The following is a 17501-nucleotide window of genomic DNA, read 5'->3' as shown; positions in this document are numbered from 1 at the left end:
CGAATTATGCATATACACTATAATTTTTAAAACCCAAGTTTTTGCACCTCCTGGAACATCATCTCACACCCCCAGGGGGTGCAAGTACCCCCAGTTGGGAACCCCTGCAATAGCACATATGCCTGTGGTGGTGAACCTATGGCATGCATGCCACAGGTGGCACACAGAGCCCTCTCTGGGCATGTGCACTGTCGTTCCAGTCCTAGGCCTTCAACTGGGTTTTATAAAAGCTTTTCGCTTTAGGCCTCCGTCGCAGTGTGCAAAAAAAAAAAAAAAAAGGTTCAATCAATCAATCAATTTCAACTTCTTGGGGAAAAAAAAAGATAATACAAAGTTGGAATTGAACTTTTTAGTCCTGCCCAGTCTGCTGTTACCACTGCAGCCACGCCCGCCCAATGGGCCACACCTACCCAATAGGCCACATCCACCTGGCACCCAATGATATATAAGTGGGTTTTGGGTTGCAGTTTGGGCACTCGGTCTCTAAAAGGTTCGCCATCACTGACTAATTGAGGCATTTTTTCAGGAGCTTGCTAAATTTTGAACTATGAAGAAAAAATGGACTAAAATTGTACAAAAATCTGGTACAATTGCTGACTTAGTTTAATAATGTGTACATAACGTATGCATCAGAAAAAAAATCACTTGATCAAATCAGAGAAATTTCTATTGTTATTAAATGATGAAAGATTTAGTTATAACTATTTCAGCCCTTTCACCTGCTTCTCACAAATCACTTACAGAATAAGCTTCATCAAATTCAGTGGCATTTACTTGCAATCAAGTTAAAGCTTGCCAGACTGCTTTTTCTCCATGAGGTGTACAGTATTTCTTCATAACGACAGTATCTGAGGCATGGGTTTAACTCAGGTACTCAGATATAGGACTCTTCATCTTGTGTGTCTAACCATCGCACACAAATGTCCCTGCCGTATCTTCATGACATGGCCTTTTCCTTATTTGCTCCTTCCAGATGTTCCTGAGAGCAGGGCCTAGCTGTTTAATTTTTAAAGCATGGTTGTCCCCTTTCCAACATGACTTTTCAGTGAATATCATCTGGCTCGCTTCCCTGACCACTTGCTGATTCAGTCAATGGTTGAAATCTGTCTAGCTCTTTTTTTAATCTGCTCTGTGTATGCCCTCCTATCTCAGGTCAGTGAACATTGCCCTCTATGGCCATTTTAGCTTGATTTGCAAGAGGTATCAGATGCCTGGCTGTCCAGAGGGAATCTACCTGCATAATGTCTGACTGGGGCTTCTCATGGATTCGGTTGCCAGAATGTTAGTTAGACCTGTTTTTTAAAAATCTATGTTTGGAAATAGCCTGACTGACCAGTCAAAGAAGGGACTGCACAAAAGAGCCCCATTCCTCCTTCACCTCACACTCTCCACTTTAGTGGCTCTGCTGTGCCACTTCTTAAATGGGCAATTTGATAAGTGACTAAAAACTTGCCTTTCTAATCATCTGTCTAAACTCAACCCACCTCAAGTCAGGAGAGTAATCTAGGGTTTTTTTACCCCCTGCTGGTGATAAATAAAGACAATAGCAATACTATTCTATGGTGGAACAGGAATGGATAATGAGGGCAAAACAGTTAATGCCTTTGCATTTTTTAGTAGAGTAGGGACTGGTAGATAGCACTTTAAGAAAAGCATGTAGACTTTCTTTTCTTAATGTTAAAGGTGAACTTTATTTTTTTCAGTGGAGAGATAACCATTACTCCTGTAGAGTAAAAGAGGCATGTACAGGTCTGTAACAAATAAAATTCACTGTTTCTTCACATTCACAAAACATCTGTTTCAAGTTGTATACCTATAGCTATACTGGATTTAACAGATTTTTTTTGATTGCAAAAAATAACAGCCAGAAAACAGGGTTTACAACAGTACAGTAAACTATTTTTTTTAAATATGCCTACCTCATGCAGATGGAAATTTCTGTCTGGCAAGAATATTATTTCCTAACTACTGTATGTGAAATTATATGAGTTGATATTTATATACAGAACATAATGGTGTGAAGTCCCTCTTTGATCTGCAACAGCAGTTCAGATACACTGCAATCCTCTTCAAGCTTTCCTAGTGGGAAATGGAGTGGGTCCAAGGGAACTAAACAGGTTACCTCTGATGAAATAACATTGTACTGTCTTTTTGGTGCACCGTTGGCAGAAAAATAGATGAGACTGTTAGTAGAACCTTAGATTATCTTCAGTATATTGGCAAGGATTTATCATTTCCCCCCAAAAGAAACCAATAACAGCAAAATCTAAAGCATATTAATTACATTAAATTAGTAATTGAAGTGAAGTACTCTTGGGTAACTAGGTGGGTACTTAAGCATGAATTCCATTTAGCTGTTTTATAAATTCTTAGTTATCAGATTTGTTTCTAAATGTATATTTTTTTCACCATGGTATGGTTCATTAAAATTTCTAAACAAATTTCACATGTCTGAAATGAATCACCCTGGCTGCAGCAGATACATCGTGATTTAAATGGATATACGTATGTAACTAAGATATAATATGACTGCAAACTTTTTTAAAATAGTTGGAATTTGATGTTTCTAACTTCAATTATCTATAGCTGAAATATGTTAGAATGAACAGAAGAATGTCAAAAATGTTTACAGTAGGTTTAAAGATTACTTTAATCTTTATTGCATTGTTCCAAATTGAGTCAGAATATTTTCCAACTGTTTTGCTGCTCAGCATTTGTATTCCTCTGATATAATGTTGGTTTCATTGAATGTTCACATTTTTAAAATTTATATATTTAGGCAAAGCCTTTCTTGAACAAAAACTGTAAAGTGATTCAAATCATTATTTTTATTTAAAAGGATAATGGCATTAATAAAGATTTCAATCCAGTTTGCCCTCATCCTATTTCCCCCTAACAATGCCAAAATCGTATGCAACTTTCTACATACCTAACAGTAAGATTCATTAAATGGGACTTAAAGTGCAATTAACATACTTTGTGCTGTTATTTTCTCATTTCATTAAACTCTGCTAAGTGTGATTCTGTACAATATAATCAATTTATTCTTTTACCTGCAATATTTTTACAATAGATGAAACAGGTGAAGACTGAACCAACTGGACTACAGTTAATTTACACCAGCTGAGTTAAAATGAACTAATATTTGTTTATGCTTTTACCTGAGGTATAAAAATAACTCAGCTAAAAGCATAAATTTGTAACTTCTTTTAGTGTTATAAGTAATCATACAGAAATAATTTCAGGGCATCATCTTCTTCACTTCTGAGGTATAACTTAACTCAGCTAATGATTTAGTGAATATACAAATCCATATAAACTGTTCCCAATGGTTTTAGGTTAAAACACGTCAAACAGCACCCATAACAACTTGGATGACAATGAAGATCATTTAAATCAAACTGGTAGGCTGAAAATGTAATTAAGTTATACTAAATGATCAGTTGTTTTGGCTGTCATGTTTTGAAACAATACTTTTTTGAAAGAGTCTTCAAAATGCAGAGTAAAATCTAGACATACTACAGGTAGTCCCTAATTTACAGCCATTCGTTTAGCGACCGTTTAAAGCTACAATGGCATTGAAAAAAGTGACATGACCATTTTTCACATTTATGATCATTGCAGCATCCCCATGGGATCAGAATTCAGTCACTTGGCAACTGGCATGTATTTATGACAGTGTCCTGGGGTCATGTGATCACCTTTTGTGACCTTCTGACAAGCAAAGTCAATGGGGAAGCCAAATTCACTTAACAACCATGTTACTAATCTAACCAGCAATTCACTAAACAACTATGGCAAGAAAGGTAAAATACCACAAAACGCATTTACCTTATCTTGCTTAGCAACAGAAATGTTGGGCTTAATTGTGGTCATAAGTCGAGGGCTACTTGTTCATTAATCCAAATTCAACTAAATCAGAGGTAAGAATGATAAAAGTCTATACATGGAATGTAGCTGCAAATGCTCTTCTTCAAGCAAGATGCAGCTCCAAGTTTTGTCATGCCAGCTAATGTTGCTACATGGCAGCCAAGAAGCTGTCAAAAGGGCCCAAACAGGCCAGGTGGTGTCTGCAACTGCATGATCAAAGCTTTTTATGCACATGTGATGCATGAAAAAGGGGGCAGGTTTCAATTGCGCTGTTGCTGGCACAATCTGGATTTTAAAAACTCTACAGCTGCTGCATGGTAATAACTAAGCTTCAAGAAAAAATGAAAATATCTTTTAATATATCTGTCTCTGTATCTATCCTATATGCAAAAAGACAAACTATGCAACATAGTCCCTGTTTTATCAGAATTAGCTGGCAATGATAATGCAGTAGTTGTGAAGTTGGTTTCTTTTTTCTTCTTTTGCCTTGCTTTGCTTACCTTCTTGCTTTTGAGTCAGTTTTTGACTCCTGGCAACCATCTGAAATAGTCCTTGCAGTTTTCTTGGCAAGGTTTTTGAGAAGTGATTTGCCATTGTTTGCTTCCTTGTGCTGAGAGCGTGTGACTGGCTCAAGAATCTGACTTCCTAAATTCTGGCAGTTCCTATGAAGACTCTGTGTAGTTCGGACTCCAAATCTCTTTTTCTTCTCCTTAGCCTCTCCTGGGGGTGGGGGAGAGGCGAGGGCTGCTAAAAAGTACAATATATTATTTCTTGGAATGTCAGTAATTGTTTTTACTACATTTTTCTTCAGAAAAAAGACCCCAAGTTATATCTCTTTTAAACTTAGTAGACTGTTAGTGAACCCAGGAATAAAAAAAGCATAATCAGAGAAGTCTCAACAATCTGAAACAGAATAAAATACAGAGAATAGTATACCTGGATGATGCTTATGTTTAGTTGCTTGTTATAATTCTTTTTATGAGACTGGGAATGAATTAGGATGGTTGGACAGATGCCAGATTTTTTCTTCCTAACACCCAGGAATTTTACGCAAAATTCCCTCTTCAAATCTAAATTTTATCTTCTAATCTAGGAACAGTAAGATGTGCCCATTGGGCACCCTGTGTCCTGCAGAAGTCTTCCTGTGCTCCCCACCAATTGCTTTGCTTTTCAGAGGAGACTGATTTATATTGAAGAGAATTCAGTGCCTTTCTGTCCATATAAGCACGTGGATAACATTTTGCCTTCTCTTTGAAAGCTTTTGTAATCCTATGCAGTTTTACTCAGTAGACAATGCTTGGAAATATGGTGCTTGTATTTAGATAGAGACATATAGACAGATATCTCACTTTGCTTTATTAGCCTCCTCTACAACACTGTTATGGCAAATTTGAGCTCTCTTGGCTCATTTTTTGTGTGAATAAAGTTCCTAAGAATTTACACCAATTAGTATGATATGCAAAAATGTCACATTCTACACTATCATGTCAGCTATACGATTTCCTTAATGCTGTATAAATATTTCATATTCCTCACTATATTGTCACCTACATCTGAAATGAGGGACATTGTGATTTTAACAGTTGTTGAACATGATTGTAACATTATCAAATACAGTTTTCCCTATGACTACATCTGAGACAGGATTTACCAGTTGAATTTCTGCTGGTTGTGCAATTCTTAGAGGTGCATAGCTTCTACTAGGAGAAGAAAAGCTGGAAAGAAGATAGATAATGCTGGCAAGTAGAAAGATTATGAAACTATCTACCTGTCACATGATGGGTGCAAAATCTTTATTCTGCACTTCCAAGAGTTCTCGGTGGCATACCAACTTTCAAGCAGCAAACATTATGGTCACTGTCCTGACGAGTCTGCTCTCCTTCTCAAGATACTATCAAAGCACCCAAATGGCTTGTTTCCCATGTATTTGCAGGGCTACCTTTCCAGGCATGTTTTAACCCATCCTTTGAGAAGGGATGTTGAATGTTCCACATGAAGTTAAGAGGTTTGGGGCTTGATGGTGGTCCTCTACAGTTGCCCCTTGCCTTCTGAAGTATAAGGGCCCTAACTTTCTGATCTTCAAGAATGTACTTAAGCTCCGTTTATTTCATAGGGCAGTGGTGGCAAACCTATGACATGGGTGCCAGAGGCGGCACTCAGAGCTCTCTCTGTGGGCACACACCCCGTTGCCAAAGCCCCGCCTCCCCCCATGGCCCCCTCCTCACCAGCAGCCCCCCTGGAGGAGAGTTGCCCCTGGGCAACAGGGACAAGACTCTGCCCTCGCACTCCATAGCGTGCAGATGATGCTGCCATGGTGCTGCAGGGCTACCTGGCATGCCATGGTGCTGCAGGGCATGGCTGCCATGGTGCTGCAGGGCTACCTGGCGATCTGCTGCAGCAGGCCATGGAGGCAGTGCATGGCCCTGCAGGCAGGTGGGGCAGGGGGTGGGTGGGGGCGCAGCAGGCAGGGCGGGAGACGGAGGGGTGGGGTGGTGGGTTTTGGGCACCCGATCTCTAAAAGGTTCTGCATCACTGTCATAGGGCATTTGTGCTTTTATGAACTGGCCTCATAATTATTTATTTTTTAAATGTTCATTTTGGTTTTATATTTTATTATGTTCTTACAATCCACATTGAGTCATGAAATGGGCAATACACACATGTAAGTAAATAAATACATATCAATAGTAATGGAAAGAAATAAAACCACTGAGAGCTTGTGACAAGGAATGTCTTCTGAGAGGAATATACAGTTTAAATGTTGTCTTCAAAGAAGTGCCAATATATGATGCATTATTTTTGAAAATTAATGAACGCTAAAGAAAAAAAAAATTAAGATATCTTGAAATGTTGGGTGAGTGCTTTACAAATGAAGGCAATAACTTTACTATGGAAAATATTTTGAAAATGTATTAATACTTTCAGTTTCTCCTTTTATTTATTAATTTGGCATTTTTTATATCCCACCACAATCTGAAGACTCTGGACAGCATACATCAGACTGAACCTATAAAGCATTAGATTTATTAACCTGCCCCAAAATGGATGATGACATTAAACAATCAGAGTTAAAAATGCCACCATATCCCTAAAAATACATTTTAGCTCGTTCTTGGTAAGACCTAGACAAGAGGCAAAACTAAGCAAGTTTCTATACTTGTAATATTTGTGCAGAAAAGAGAGTCTATGTCTCCTTTGGCCATCATAATGCAGTGTCCATCTGTTGTTTACTGTGGTATGGTAATTAATTATTTATTGGTACAGGTGTGATTTATAAATACTAGACAGAAACTGTGCTGCAAAATCAAATTGTAACTGACACTGTCATTTTACGCTTGATTTGATGCTCACCTTTCCCCTAAGCTTTCTTTGTAGTTTCCTCCTTGCTTCTTGTAGTGAAATGATTCCATCTTGCCATTTTTCATCTCTCTGGAATGTTTTGGAACCATTAGAATCCCACAACTCTTTCCTGTAAGATATAACATTCACTCATGGGGGTGGGGGGAAGGGTTCCAGGCAATCCAGATGAAGCTCTCTCTGGATTGTTCCAGAGGCAATCCCACGAGTTTAGCTTTGTGTGGCGAATCCTTTTAAATCTCTCTCTTTGTTTCCTGCCTCTGCCAGGAACAGAAGTGCTAAACAAAGTAACTTGCTTGTATGGTACATTAGGGACAAAGCACTTAATAGCACTGTGGCTTAATCGTGAATCAGCTCAAAGGCCACCAGTTAGTCTTCTGGATACAACTGAACTTACAGCTATTGATCTTCTACAGGAAAAGTTGCATATCTTAACTTAAAAAAAAAAGAAGAAAAAAATCTGACTCACAAAAAAAGTGTATAAGGTTTTTAGGAACAATATAATTTTCCTTTCTGTGAAATACTTACAGATAGTCTTCTTATCTTTTGCAGTTAATGACAATGATGAAACCAGTCCTTGAAGTTATGACCTTGCAGGTCTGTAAGGAAAGCTGCAAAGGAAAGCTGAAATAAAATCATAAGCAGTTCTGCCAAGTGAGTGCTTTGCTTAACAACCAAGTTACTAATTGTAGTTGTGCTAATTGTGCTTGCTAAACAAGGACTACATGTACATATTCCAGGAAGGCACATAAGTATTAATATTCATTGCTGTCAACTTGCCTGCACTTTGAAATCAAAATTGGTGGTCCTCCAATAACAATATAAGGCAACTTCTCCAATGGCTCCACGCCTCCAGAATCTGTTGCTATCTGGGATCTGCCAGGCTTAAAACAAATAAGCTTTAGGGGAAGCCCTGAAGACGTATTTATTCCATCTAGCCATTTCTTTTCAGTTTCACTGGGTATACTAGAGGATAGGCTGCCTACAAAATGGCTAGCACCTGTGCTGCAATTGTCCTGTCCCTTTAAGTTCTCTCCCAGTCAGTACAGCAATTGTTGGCTATAAAAGCTGATCAGGGAGGCAGCTGGGTGTGGTGGTGGTGTTGTGTGGGAGAGAGGGAAGGTAGTGTGTTTGTGTTCCTAAAGCAGCCTAAAGTAGATATACTATTTTCCAGCAGTAGGACTCATAAGTAGTAGTAGTTGGAGGACCAGTAGTAGGAGGAGGAGTAGAAGTGGGAAAGAATAGTAATAGCCACTAAGTGCTTGTGTGCGTTTTGTCCTAGGACCTGTTGTGCTGGTAGTGTTTTGGAGCCCAGTAAAAGAATTCATGACAAAGTGATGACAAAAGGTTGGAATAGCCAACGAATGTAGAAATTCAAAAGGAGGGCAACTAACACAAGGGGGAAACCACACAAGGTGGCTTAAACTCAGTGAAAAGAAAACCAACTTTGGCTAAAAAAAAAAGTGCTACAAAAGGAGTTTGGGCCTTGCAGAGTTCAGATTTTTCAGGAATTAGCCAGTATCCTGCCTGCTGAAACTAACTTCTGTATCAGAGCTTACACCAAGCATGGAAAAAGGCAGAAGGGACAGATTCCTCCTTTGAATAGGCTACTACTTTGGTAGAGGCAGGTGTCTGTCTAGGACAGGGGTCTTTAAACTCCGCCCTTTATGACACGTGGCCTTTACTCTCAGAATTCCTCAGCCAGTATGCCTGGCTGAGGAATTCTGGGAGTTGAAGGCCATGAGTCATAAAAGGGCCGAGTTTGAAGACCCCTGGTCTATGGTTAAGCAAAAGCAAAAGATGGACCTGCCTGAAATGGGGCTAGGCACAGATACTTGGGCCAGTATCATTGTAGAGCTGATAAGATGGAGCAAAAGAAAAGGCTGAAATTCATTAAAGAGGAAGAGGAGCAAGTCTGGAGGGAGAAAGTAAAGATAGGCTGAATCAAAGGAGTGAAAGAGAGCCAAGAAGCGTTTAGGGGGCTCATAGACTTACTTAAAGGGATACAGTCACCAGAAGGGGCACGTTCAATTCTAAATTAGTTTTCAGAATGTGTAGAGCGGAGGTTGTCCCAAAGACATTAAAATTCCCAAGGTGTCAGAGGAGAAGAAATAGAAGCGTATTTTATCAGTTCAAAAGAGAAGCTACCTCTTGTAAGTGGCCTGAGAGTGGATGGGTAGTGTGACCAGCCCTATGTTTAATAGGAAAGGCTTTGAGAGCTTACAGTAGACTTCTAGCAACAGAAGTAGTGGATTACTCTCATATGAAAGACATAATCCTATGCAGATAGGTTGTCACTCTTTACACCTGTAGACAAAGGTTTAGGAACTATACCTATGATAAACATAAAGGGATGTTTGAATTGTGAACAGTGTTGGAAGACTAGGCAAAAATGGTTGAAGCTAGATGGAAAAAAAGCAAAGGAAAAGTGATAAAGTCACTTCAGAAGTTTCTACAGATACCCCCTACCAAATTGAGGTTTTGGGTACAAAAACACAGCTCAGATTGGCTAAGGACTACATGACAGCAAAAAAGTTAGAGAGGATATTAGAAGAGAAGATTCAGAAGGAGAGAGAATAAGAAAGCCTGTTCCAGAAAGTAAAAACCTTAAGGAGGCGGAAGAAAGGTAAAAGAAATAGAGAATCCTTTAGCTTCTGCCCAAACTAAAGGGAAGGCCTTGGGAAGTCAAAAGACCATAGACAACCTGTGGGAAAAGTGGCCATTTTGTCCAAAGATTGGTTAAAAGTGAGGGAAAAAAAGAATGGCTGCAGTATCATGTCTCTGAGAAGAAAAATTATAATCCCAGCAAACGTAAACAAGGCAACAAATATGGAGAAAGAGCCTCTCAGAGTCTGTGTTTGGGCAGACTGAAACATCCCATTTGTTAAAGTCCAAGTAAAGGTCAAGAGGGAATGGAACAGGTAACGGTGATAAGAGTTATCCCCAACTTGCCATGTAACCTAGTAATTGGAACAGGCTTTCCATTTACTGAAGTGGGACTCAGAGAAAAGATTCAAGAGGCTAAGATAGTGGGAGTAACTACAAAGGCCCTGTCTAAGGTAAAGTTGAGAATGGAGCAGAAACAGGAAGGGTAGGAGCCTGGGATTATTGTAGCCATCTTGATTTTAATACAAATGAAATGTCCTAGAATGGAGAAGTGGGAGAGTGGAATAGTGAGAGATGCAGATGATACGTTGTAGGTGAAAAGGCAATGCATTTGAATGATGCCCTGATAGCTGTAGTCCATGCAAGTTGAAAATTCCTCCATGGCTTATTTCTTGAGTAGGCACAAATTGGCACTATTGAGAAGCTTATTTTACATTGTTTCTCTTCCCAAGCCTTTTAAAAATGGTTATTTACAAAAGAAGGATATCAAAAAAATGTGGGTAGTAGACCATTTCTGGCTCACAAAACTCCCTCCGTTGACTTGTAAAAGCAAGATCAGTCTTCTCTAATGGTTCCTTCAAGGAGATGACCACCCACTTCATCATCTCCCAAGGCTATGCTACAAAGAATTAGGACAACTAAAGTCCAAGTTATCAGGAGGCAAGAGATGAGGGAAGGCTAAGTGAGATAAAGGGTTGGAAGTATTTTGTACTATGGTATAGCTCCTTAAAAGTGAGAAAATCCCTACCTCCTATCTAATAGTTGTAGGGTTCATATTACTAACTCTGCAAAAAGCACCAGCTTCACTGCCAATATTGGTAATTTTTCTAAAACAATAGAACAGAACAAACAAGATATTACTAAAATATTTCAATGACTTTTCAAATCTATGCTAAGGTAGAAAACCAGTAACTGCCACTTCTTAGAAATGAAATCAACCGGGTTCCCTGAAATTACGCACAACAAAACTGTCAATGATGTTTTGCTGAGGAAAGACCAAAACCCAGCAATGTATATCTTTTCTTAGATTTATGTTAGTTTGGAAAGCTTCACAAGATCTTTATTCACCTTTAAAAATGTTTTAGTTTTCATAATACTTGAATCTTGAAATTGAAGTATATGGTTTCAGTCTCAAGCTCTATAGTCTACTACATCATTTCCTCTCAAATCACACGAAGGAAGCTTGTACAACCATCCCTTGTTTTGGATTTTATTCCAGTTTTGATTTTCCTTATACAATTGTGTGCATAGTTACTCATTACTAAATTTGATTAGTTAATCCCACAATATGTATATAGATTAAGTTATCTACCATTCCTAATATTTTTCTCTCTAAGAAGTTAGGAGTTCCTGGTATTTCTAGATCTCTTAAGAGATAGGTGCAGGGAAGTCTCCTCCTAATGTACTAATCTCAAAAACGCAGTTTGAGAGAACTGATTCTATGAAAAAGGTGTGATTCAACACCTGCTGTACAGATGTTTTGAATGATATGGTAATACAAATTGACATTGAGCTTATTACAATGAGAGGTATTAACAGTAGGCTAAAAGTTTCTAATGGTACATGGCCACATCAAATCTCTGAAGAAAGCCCAAGTGATTATACTGAGGATGAACAAGTAGCCAGTTAAACATCTTTATGCCAGTTGCTGCCCACAAATATTAGTATGCTTCTATGATCATCTTTATTTGGATAAAGGGGGTTGCTTTTCAATTTTAATACTGGAATTGAAGTAAGAAAGATGTAAGTGAGATGCCATGCTTTCAAACTTTTCTTTTCTGATAGAAGGCAGATGAGGATTTGGGCTTATATTCCTGAATCATCAGGATGTGGCTCCTTTGATTTGTGGAAAATTCATAACATATTTATAGCGAAACACATACATTTTAAAAGAACATTTAATTTCCATTTGTTTAAATTAATACATAAAAAATACAGGTAAAATAGTAATAATTCTAACACTCTTAAGGCAACACAAAAAACATTCTGCATTTCTTTTCATACATTATCCCTTAATTACTATTTACTGGTATTTTAACAATCACTCATATTCCATTGATTTCATAAATATTTAGAAAGTAGATAACAGATTAAAATATGGCACATCTTCATATATTTACCAAATGAAAATATAAGTCTGTTGGATTAGATCCCAGTTTCATACAAAAACCAGCATATTAAAAATGTAAAATGTCTTCCAGGAAAGGAACTTTGTTTAACAGAGATCCCTATAAAAGGCATTCCAAATGATGTAATTTTAATGCTTTGTCATTCTTTCCAGTATTCCTTTAGTTCCTATGTATATGGTAACCATTGAGTGCCCAGTTTTGCACTTCTCCACTGCTGAACAATGCAAAGAAAAGAGCTCCAAATAAGTTAAGGGCAGAAGCAATATAAAACACATTCCGCCATTCTTCTATAGTGTTCTGGTAAAAGAGGAATACAAAGGATAAATCAGTACAGCAGGATGATGCTCAAGAGTGAGAAAAATGCTTTCCATTATGTTATTCATTCAGTATCCTCTTGCAACTCTTTTGTTTTATCCTTTTCCTTCTTAATCTCATTAAAAATATTATTCTTTCTCGATATTAGATGTAATTAACTCAGTTAACAGCTCAGCAATTTTCAACTTTCTTAATAAGGGGAAGGAGATTTATAGTTTAATGATTATTACAACTGAATTCACTAATACTTAGTATTTGTGCCAGACTCTTATATCTAAATAAAACTATTCACACTCGTAACTTCCCTCCAAAGAGCTCTATTGTTCTCTTTCCTATTGTTTTATTTCATCAACCTTGAGAGTTGAATTAAAGAGGAATAAAGTATGTGGTTTAAAATTATCCATTGAACTGCATGACTGAGTGAAAATTCAACTTTGATATAGGCATGTGAGGCAATCTGAGACTGTGTCAAAATGACCATAGGTTCATAGTGACATCATGACACAAACTCCCCTCTTGCATACTTGTGGCCTACAGTCTCTTGCTGTTAAATAAACTGACAGTTTTGTATCCTACTATAATTTATGTGATATCCCACCATTCTATCTCCACTGTAGATACCAATGAAAGTGGGAGCTTTCAGCTGCTACCGTACCTTGATATTCAGTGCCATTATTTCAACTGTGAAAGAATTTTAAAAACCCCTATCTTAAAAAAAAAAAGGTCTGCCCACCATGCATGAGAAAAGTGGACTAGTCAGTTTGGCCAGGATTAAAACTGTGCAGTTTGAAAAGGAATCCTAGAAATCAGGTTGAGCAAAGCACAGAAAAATAGTAGTAAACGTAAACGTGAATTACTGGTGAATACAACCAAGAAGAAATGAGAAAAACCTACAGAGGGTAACTAAAGAAAGAAAGGAACTTGGTAAAAATTAGATTGGGGAAAAACTACACACGCAATTGAATATTTTGGGCTAATCCTTTAGTGCTTTGCTTGCAAGTTTCCAGTAATTCCAGGAATAACAAAATGCATAAAGAATTGTGTGAATATTGATATAGCTGAGGCGGTTTTAATTCTCATTGTTAAATAAAATTCAATGCTATTTCACCACTGTACAGCAGAAGTTATAGCAAGAAATTTGCTTCCATCTACTGCAAGATCTCTGTTAACAAACTAACTACAGCAATTGCACTATGCGCTATGTGTATTAGAACTTTCTAAGCATATGGACAAAGAGAGCTAGCATTAATTAACAATTATTTTAATTCCATGTTAGGTTATGGCTACTGTTTGACTTAGGTACTCTGCCTTGCTGAATTGCAACCACAGGCATAATTAAATAACAAGAAGTCAAAAGGAATGGAGAATGTGAAGATTCAATAATTTCTCTTAGAAAAAAAGTGTAGATATCGCACTCCTAATCTTCTTCAGGAACAGGTACCAAGTTTAAGTAACGTCACTTTACTGACTTAGATACCACTGCAATGTGTGGAAATGGAAAATAAGAATTCAGTTAAGATTTAAATGAGCTCATATTGAAAAGTACCATTTATTTCTGATTTAAAGCATTATTTTAGAGAACTGGAAAAATGATACTTGAAAGTAACAGATTTATTTATTTTATTTGCATGACTACTATTAAAAAGGACAAAAGAGCTATAATTATAATTTATATATGTGGTTCTTACCGCATACATAAGCTACAGTCTAAGTTAGAACTTTCACCCTAGTTTCTAAAGATGCTTAATACACACTGAAATATAACTGACATTCCTCCAGAATTACACTGAGAAAAAGAAATTTCTGAAGCTGCTTAGTCAAAGTTACAAACTTCTAGCTCTATGGCCTTTTTAAAAAAATGACAAAGCATTATTGTGAATATATAAGAAACATTCTTCAGAGGTCTGGCCTATATACTTTCTTAATTAATGTTTTGAATTCATGTTTCCTTTCTTGTGCTGTGTTATCTCCCGATTAAATCCTAATTTTATTTTACATTTACTTGACTTGGTTACTGACTTTGGGAGTTATTTTGCACTGCTTTGTGAGAAGAATTATTTTAAAATAAGAGATTTATATTTGGGAATCTCGGAACAAAAAATATTTGCTAAAGGATATATTTTTACAGAGTTCTATTAATGAATAGAATATTAAGGGAAATACATAATTGTATTTATTTATTAATATGTAATTTAAGAAACACTCATGTGAATATTATTTTCTTGAAAGTATTTAGATAGATTGGTGTGATTTTTCTTAAGTAACAAAGTGTGATTTAATAGTGTCCTTTTCTGGGATGTTTTTCTAACTCCTCAGTCCAACCTACAATCTTTGGATTTTGTGGTAATTTCTTATCAAGAATAAATCGGTTGCTTAATGCTCAGCATTCTGAGTTTAGCAGGGGAATGCATTATTATTCAACTAATAATGGTACACAAGCCTGTTTTTTTTTTAATTTCTAAAAATAAAATAAATGTGACTTACACTGTGAGTCAAAGTCTTAGCAACAAGTGGTCCCACCATTCCTGGAATAGTGCCAAATGTATTTGTGATTCCAAGGAGGATGCCAGCATAGCTAAGTTAATAAGGGAAAACGAGGATTAGTCCTTGGAACTTTCCAACTCTCAATTTTGCAATTCTTTTCCTGCCCCTTCAGAACCAGATTATATTATATGTGTACTTCCAGAACAGAGGAATTTTCTCAACAGCAGTCCAAGCATTTTGGCATCCAAAGCCCTCCTGACAGACTGAAACGGGAGACTAGAAAGAATTTCACACATGATTCATCCACTTGTCTGCAAAGGATTAGAAACGCTTCTCATGTGTCCAAGCTTCTCAGATATTAGCAAAGGGATTCTCGCTGCAAATTAAATGGTCTCCCTCCAACTTCATTTCAGCTCAGACTTGACAGTTAAGATAAACTATACTTTCCAACTGTATTGTTATTTAATAAATAGACATATACAGTAGATATCTACGGTATGCACCTAGAAAATGTTAACCACAAAGTCTGTCTCAAAACAGCTCAGTGTAGCATTTTCCTCCCCACAAAAAAGTAAGATATTCATTAAGAAATTTGTATAATGTCTACAATGGGCTCTTTTCAACAACTATGCCAATTACAAGAGAATCGCCATACACACAAAAAATTGTCCTTCTGGGAAATATATGAAACAAAGGGCTGTGAGTTGGTATAAATTACTATGTATTGGTATCTGACTGCAGCTGCTATCTTCTAGATAATCTTGTACAATCTATGTTTATATTCTCTCAGAAATGGTTTCCCTTTACTCGATATATTTAAGATGTGGGATCTATGAGATAAATAAAATTTTATAACTAGTTATTAGCATTGTAATGGTTGAACATAATGGGGAAAGTAAGTAAATTATAATTTAAAATAGTCAATCAGTTGCATATATTAGAAGAAATAGGATTTAGGAAAGCTTATGACACTTCTTAAAGGAGCCATAAGAATCTGTATGATTTTTGTTGCAATGGATTCACAATAATTTAAACATTAAATTTTGATGTGGTTATTGCTTGAAGTTGTAATTTGCAGTGACTGCAGAAGATGTATCAAATGTATTTGCCACCCTCCAGAAAGTATAAACAAAACAAAACATGTCCAATGTTTTAGGGAATTGAATGATCCCAGGTGTGTGTAGTGAGGGAACCAAAACTACAAATGCCCCCCCCCCAACACACAAACCCCAAATGGATTGGAGGAGCATTTGATGATACAGGAAGATGCTATCATTATGAGAAATGTGACAAGTGGCATGGAGGACTAATAGCTGTACCCATCTGTTCACCAGCTTCAGGTGGCCGTAGTGGTAAGGGAAAGGAGCAATGTCTGGTGGCTATTACAGTGAGAAAGTTGGAGGGATCATGCTGAGGAGAGAATACTTTCTGTTCATAACAAAGAAATCCCACCCCGCCCGGGCACCCAATTTCTTTACATTTTTTTCATTCACTTTGGCAACAAAAGAATGCTTCCCAAATGGAGTTTTCAATAGTAGATTTATAAAACATGGCCACACCAAAATCTGTCTCATACAGGTACATGCCTGGAGACGGTTTTCTCTGTCCACTACAAGGGAGCCAACTGCAAACTATCCAGCAATTATCACTTGAGAACTTATTAAAGTTTCTTCTGATTGAGGACACCAGAAGGGGAGCCCAAGGTTTGATTTTTAAGTTTGGTTTTGACAAGTGTTTTAGGTTCTCTCCATTCCAGCTGGGAGAAGCCATGATTAACAACATGCCTAAAATGGGAGCAGCATTTGTAGAGAAACTAGCTTCTGTCACATGCACTGTAATATCTCTCTAACTGTTTCAAAATTATTTTGAAAGATTTCTGATGTTATCTTCTTTGTCACTCTTCCATAGTCTTCTACGTTTGTCTTTATACGTAATGAAAAATCAATGAAAATATTAAGGATGAAAATATTTTTTCTTTCATCACTAAGAAATGTCTACTAGGAAGCAATCTATAGTTGCCCTCTGATATTTGTATCAGTTTTGGAGAACATGCCCGATGTCAATGATAATAAAAATTCAACTTGTGAGAATCTCTTAAGGGAATAACATGGTTTGCAACAATCTACAATTTCTAAAAGCATTCTTCATTTAATTCTGTGCCTTATACATAGTTATAATGAGATTATCTGTTTCAGGAAAACTTAATCAGCAGCTAGTAAAAAACTTAATCAAAAGCTATAAAAAGCCTTAAAAAAACTTACGATGGTGCAATATCCAAGTGGTTGATACTGTAACCTGACGTGGAAAACCCTCCAAGTGTTGTTGATATGGTTAAAAATACAACTGCCAGTTCATAATTGCAACCTATAAATCCAGCCGCCATGAGGAATACTGCAGGCCCAACCATTCCTTAATTAAATAATAAAAAAGAAAGTTTATACAAACACTTTCTATTTATTC

General features: G+C 37.0%; 1 protein-coding gene across 2 annotated transcripts in view; it reads right to left on the bottom strand.

The window, feature by feature from the left end:
- Window positions 1-11993: 11993 nt before the first annotated feature.
- Window positions 11994-17501, bottom strand: part of SLC17A5 (solute carrier family 17 member 5) — a 31104-nt gene continuing 25596 nt past the window's right edge. For both annotated transcript variants that reach the window (XM_039346639.1, XM_039346640.1), the window contains exons 9-11: window positions 17303-17450; window positions 15042-15132; window positions 11994-12539 (exon numbers count right to left, since the gene is read on the bottom strand). In XM_039346639.1, coding sequence (XP_039202573.1) covers window positions 12402-12539; window positions 15042-15132; window positions 17303-17450 — 377 coding nt within the window. In that variant the 3' untranslated portion in view covers window positions 11994-12401. The remainder of the gene's footprint in view (window positions 12540-15041; window positions 15133-17302; window positions 17451-17501) is intronic.

The sequence above is a fragment of the Crotalus tigris genome, unplaced genomic scaffold (assembly GCF_016545835.1).
Source record: "Crotalus tigris isolate CLP2741 ecotype Arizona unplaced genomic scaffold, ASM1654583v1 scf7180000018016.4438896, whole genome shotgun sequence".
In the NCBI taxonomy this organism is placed as follows: Eukaryota; Metazoa; Chordata; class Lepidosauria; order Squamata; family Viperidae; genus Crotalus; species Crotalus tigris.
Note: the sequence above shows the minus strand (reverse complement) of the source record. Positions and strands in the feature narration are given on the sequence as shown.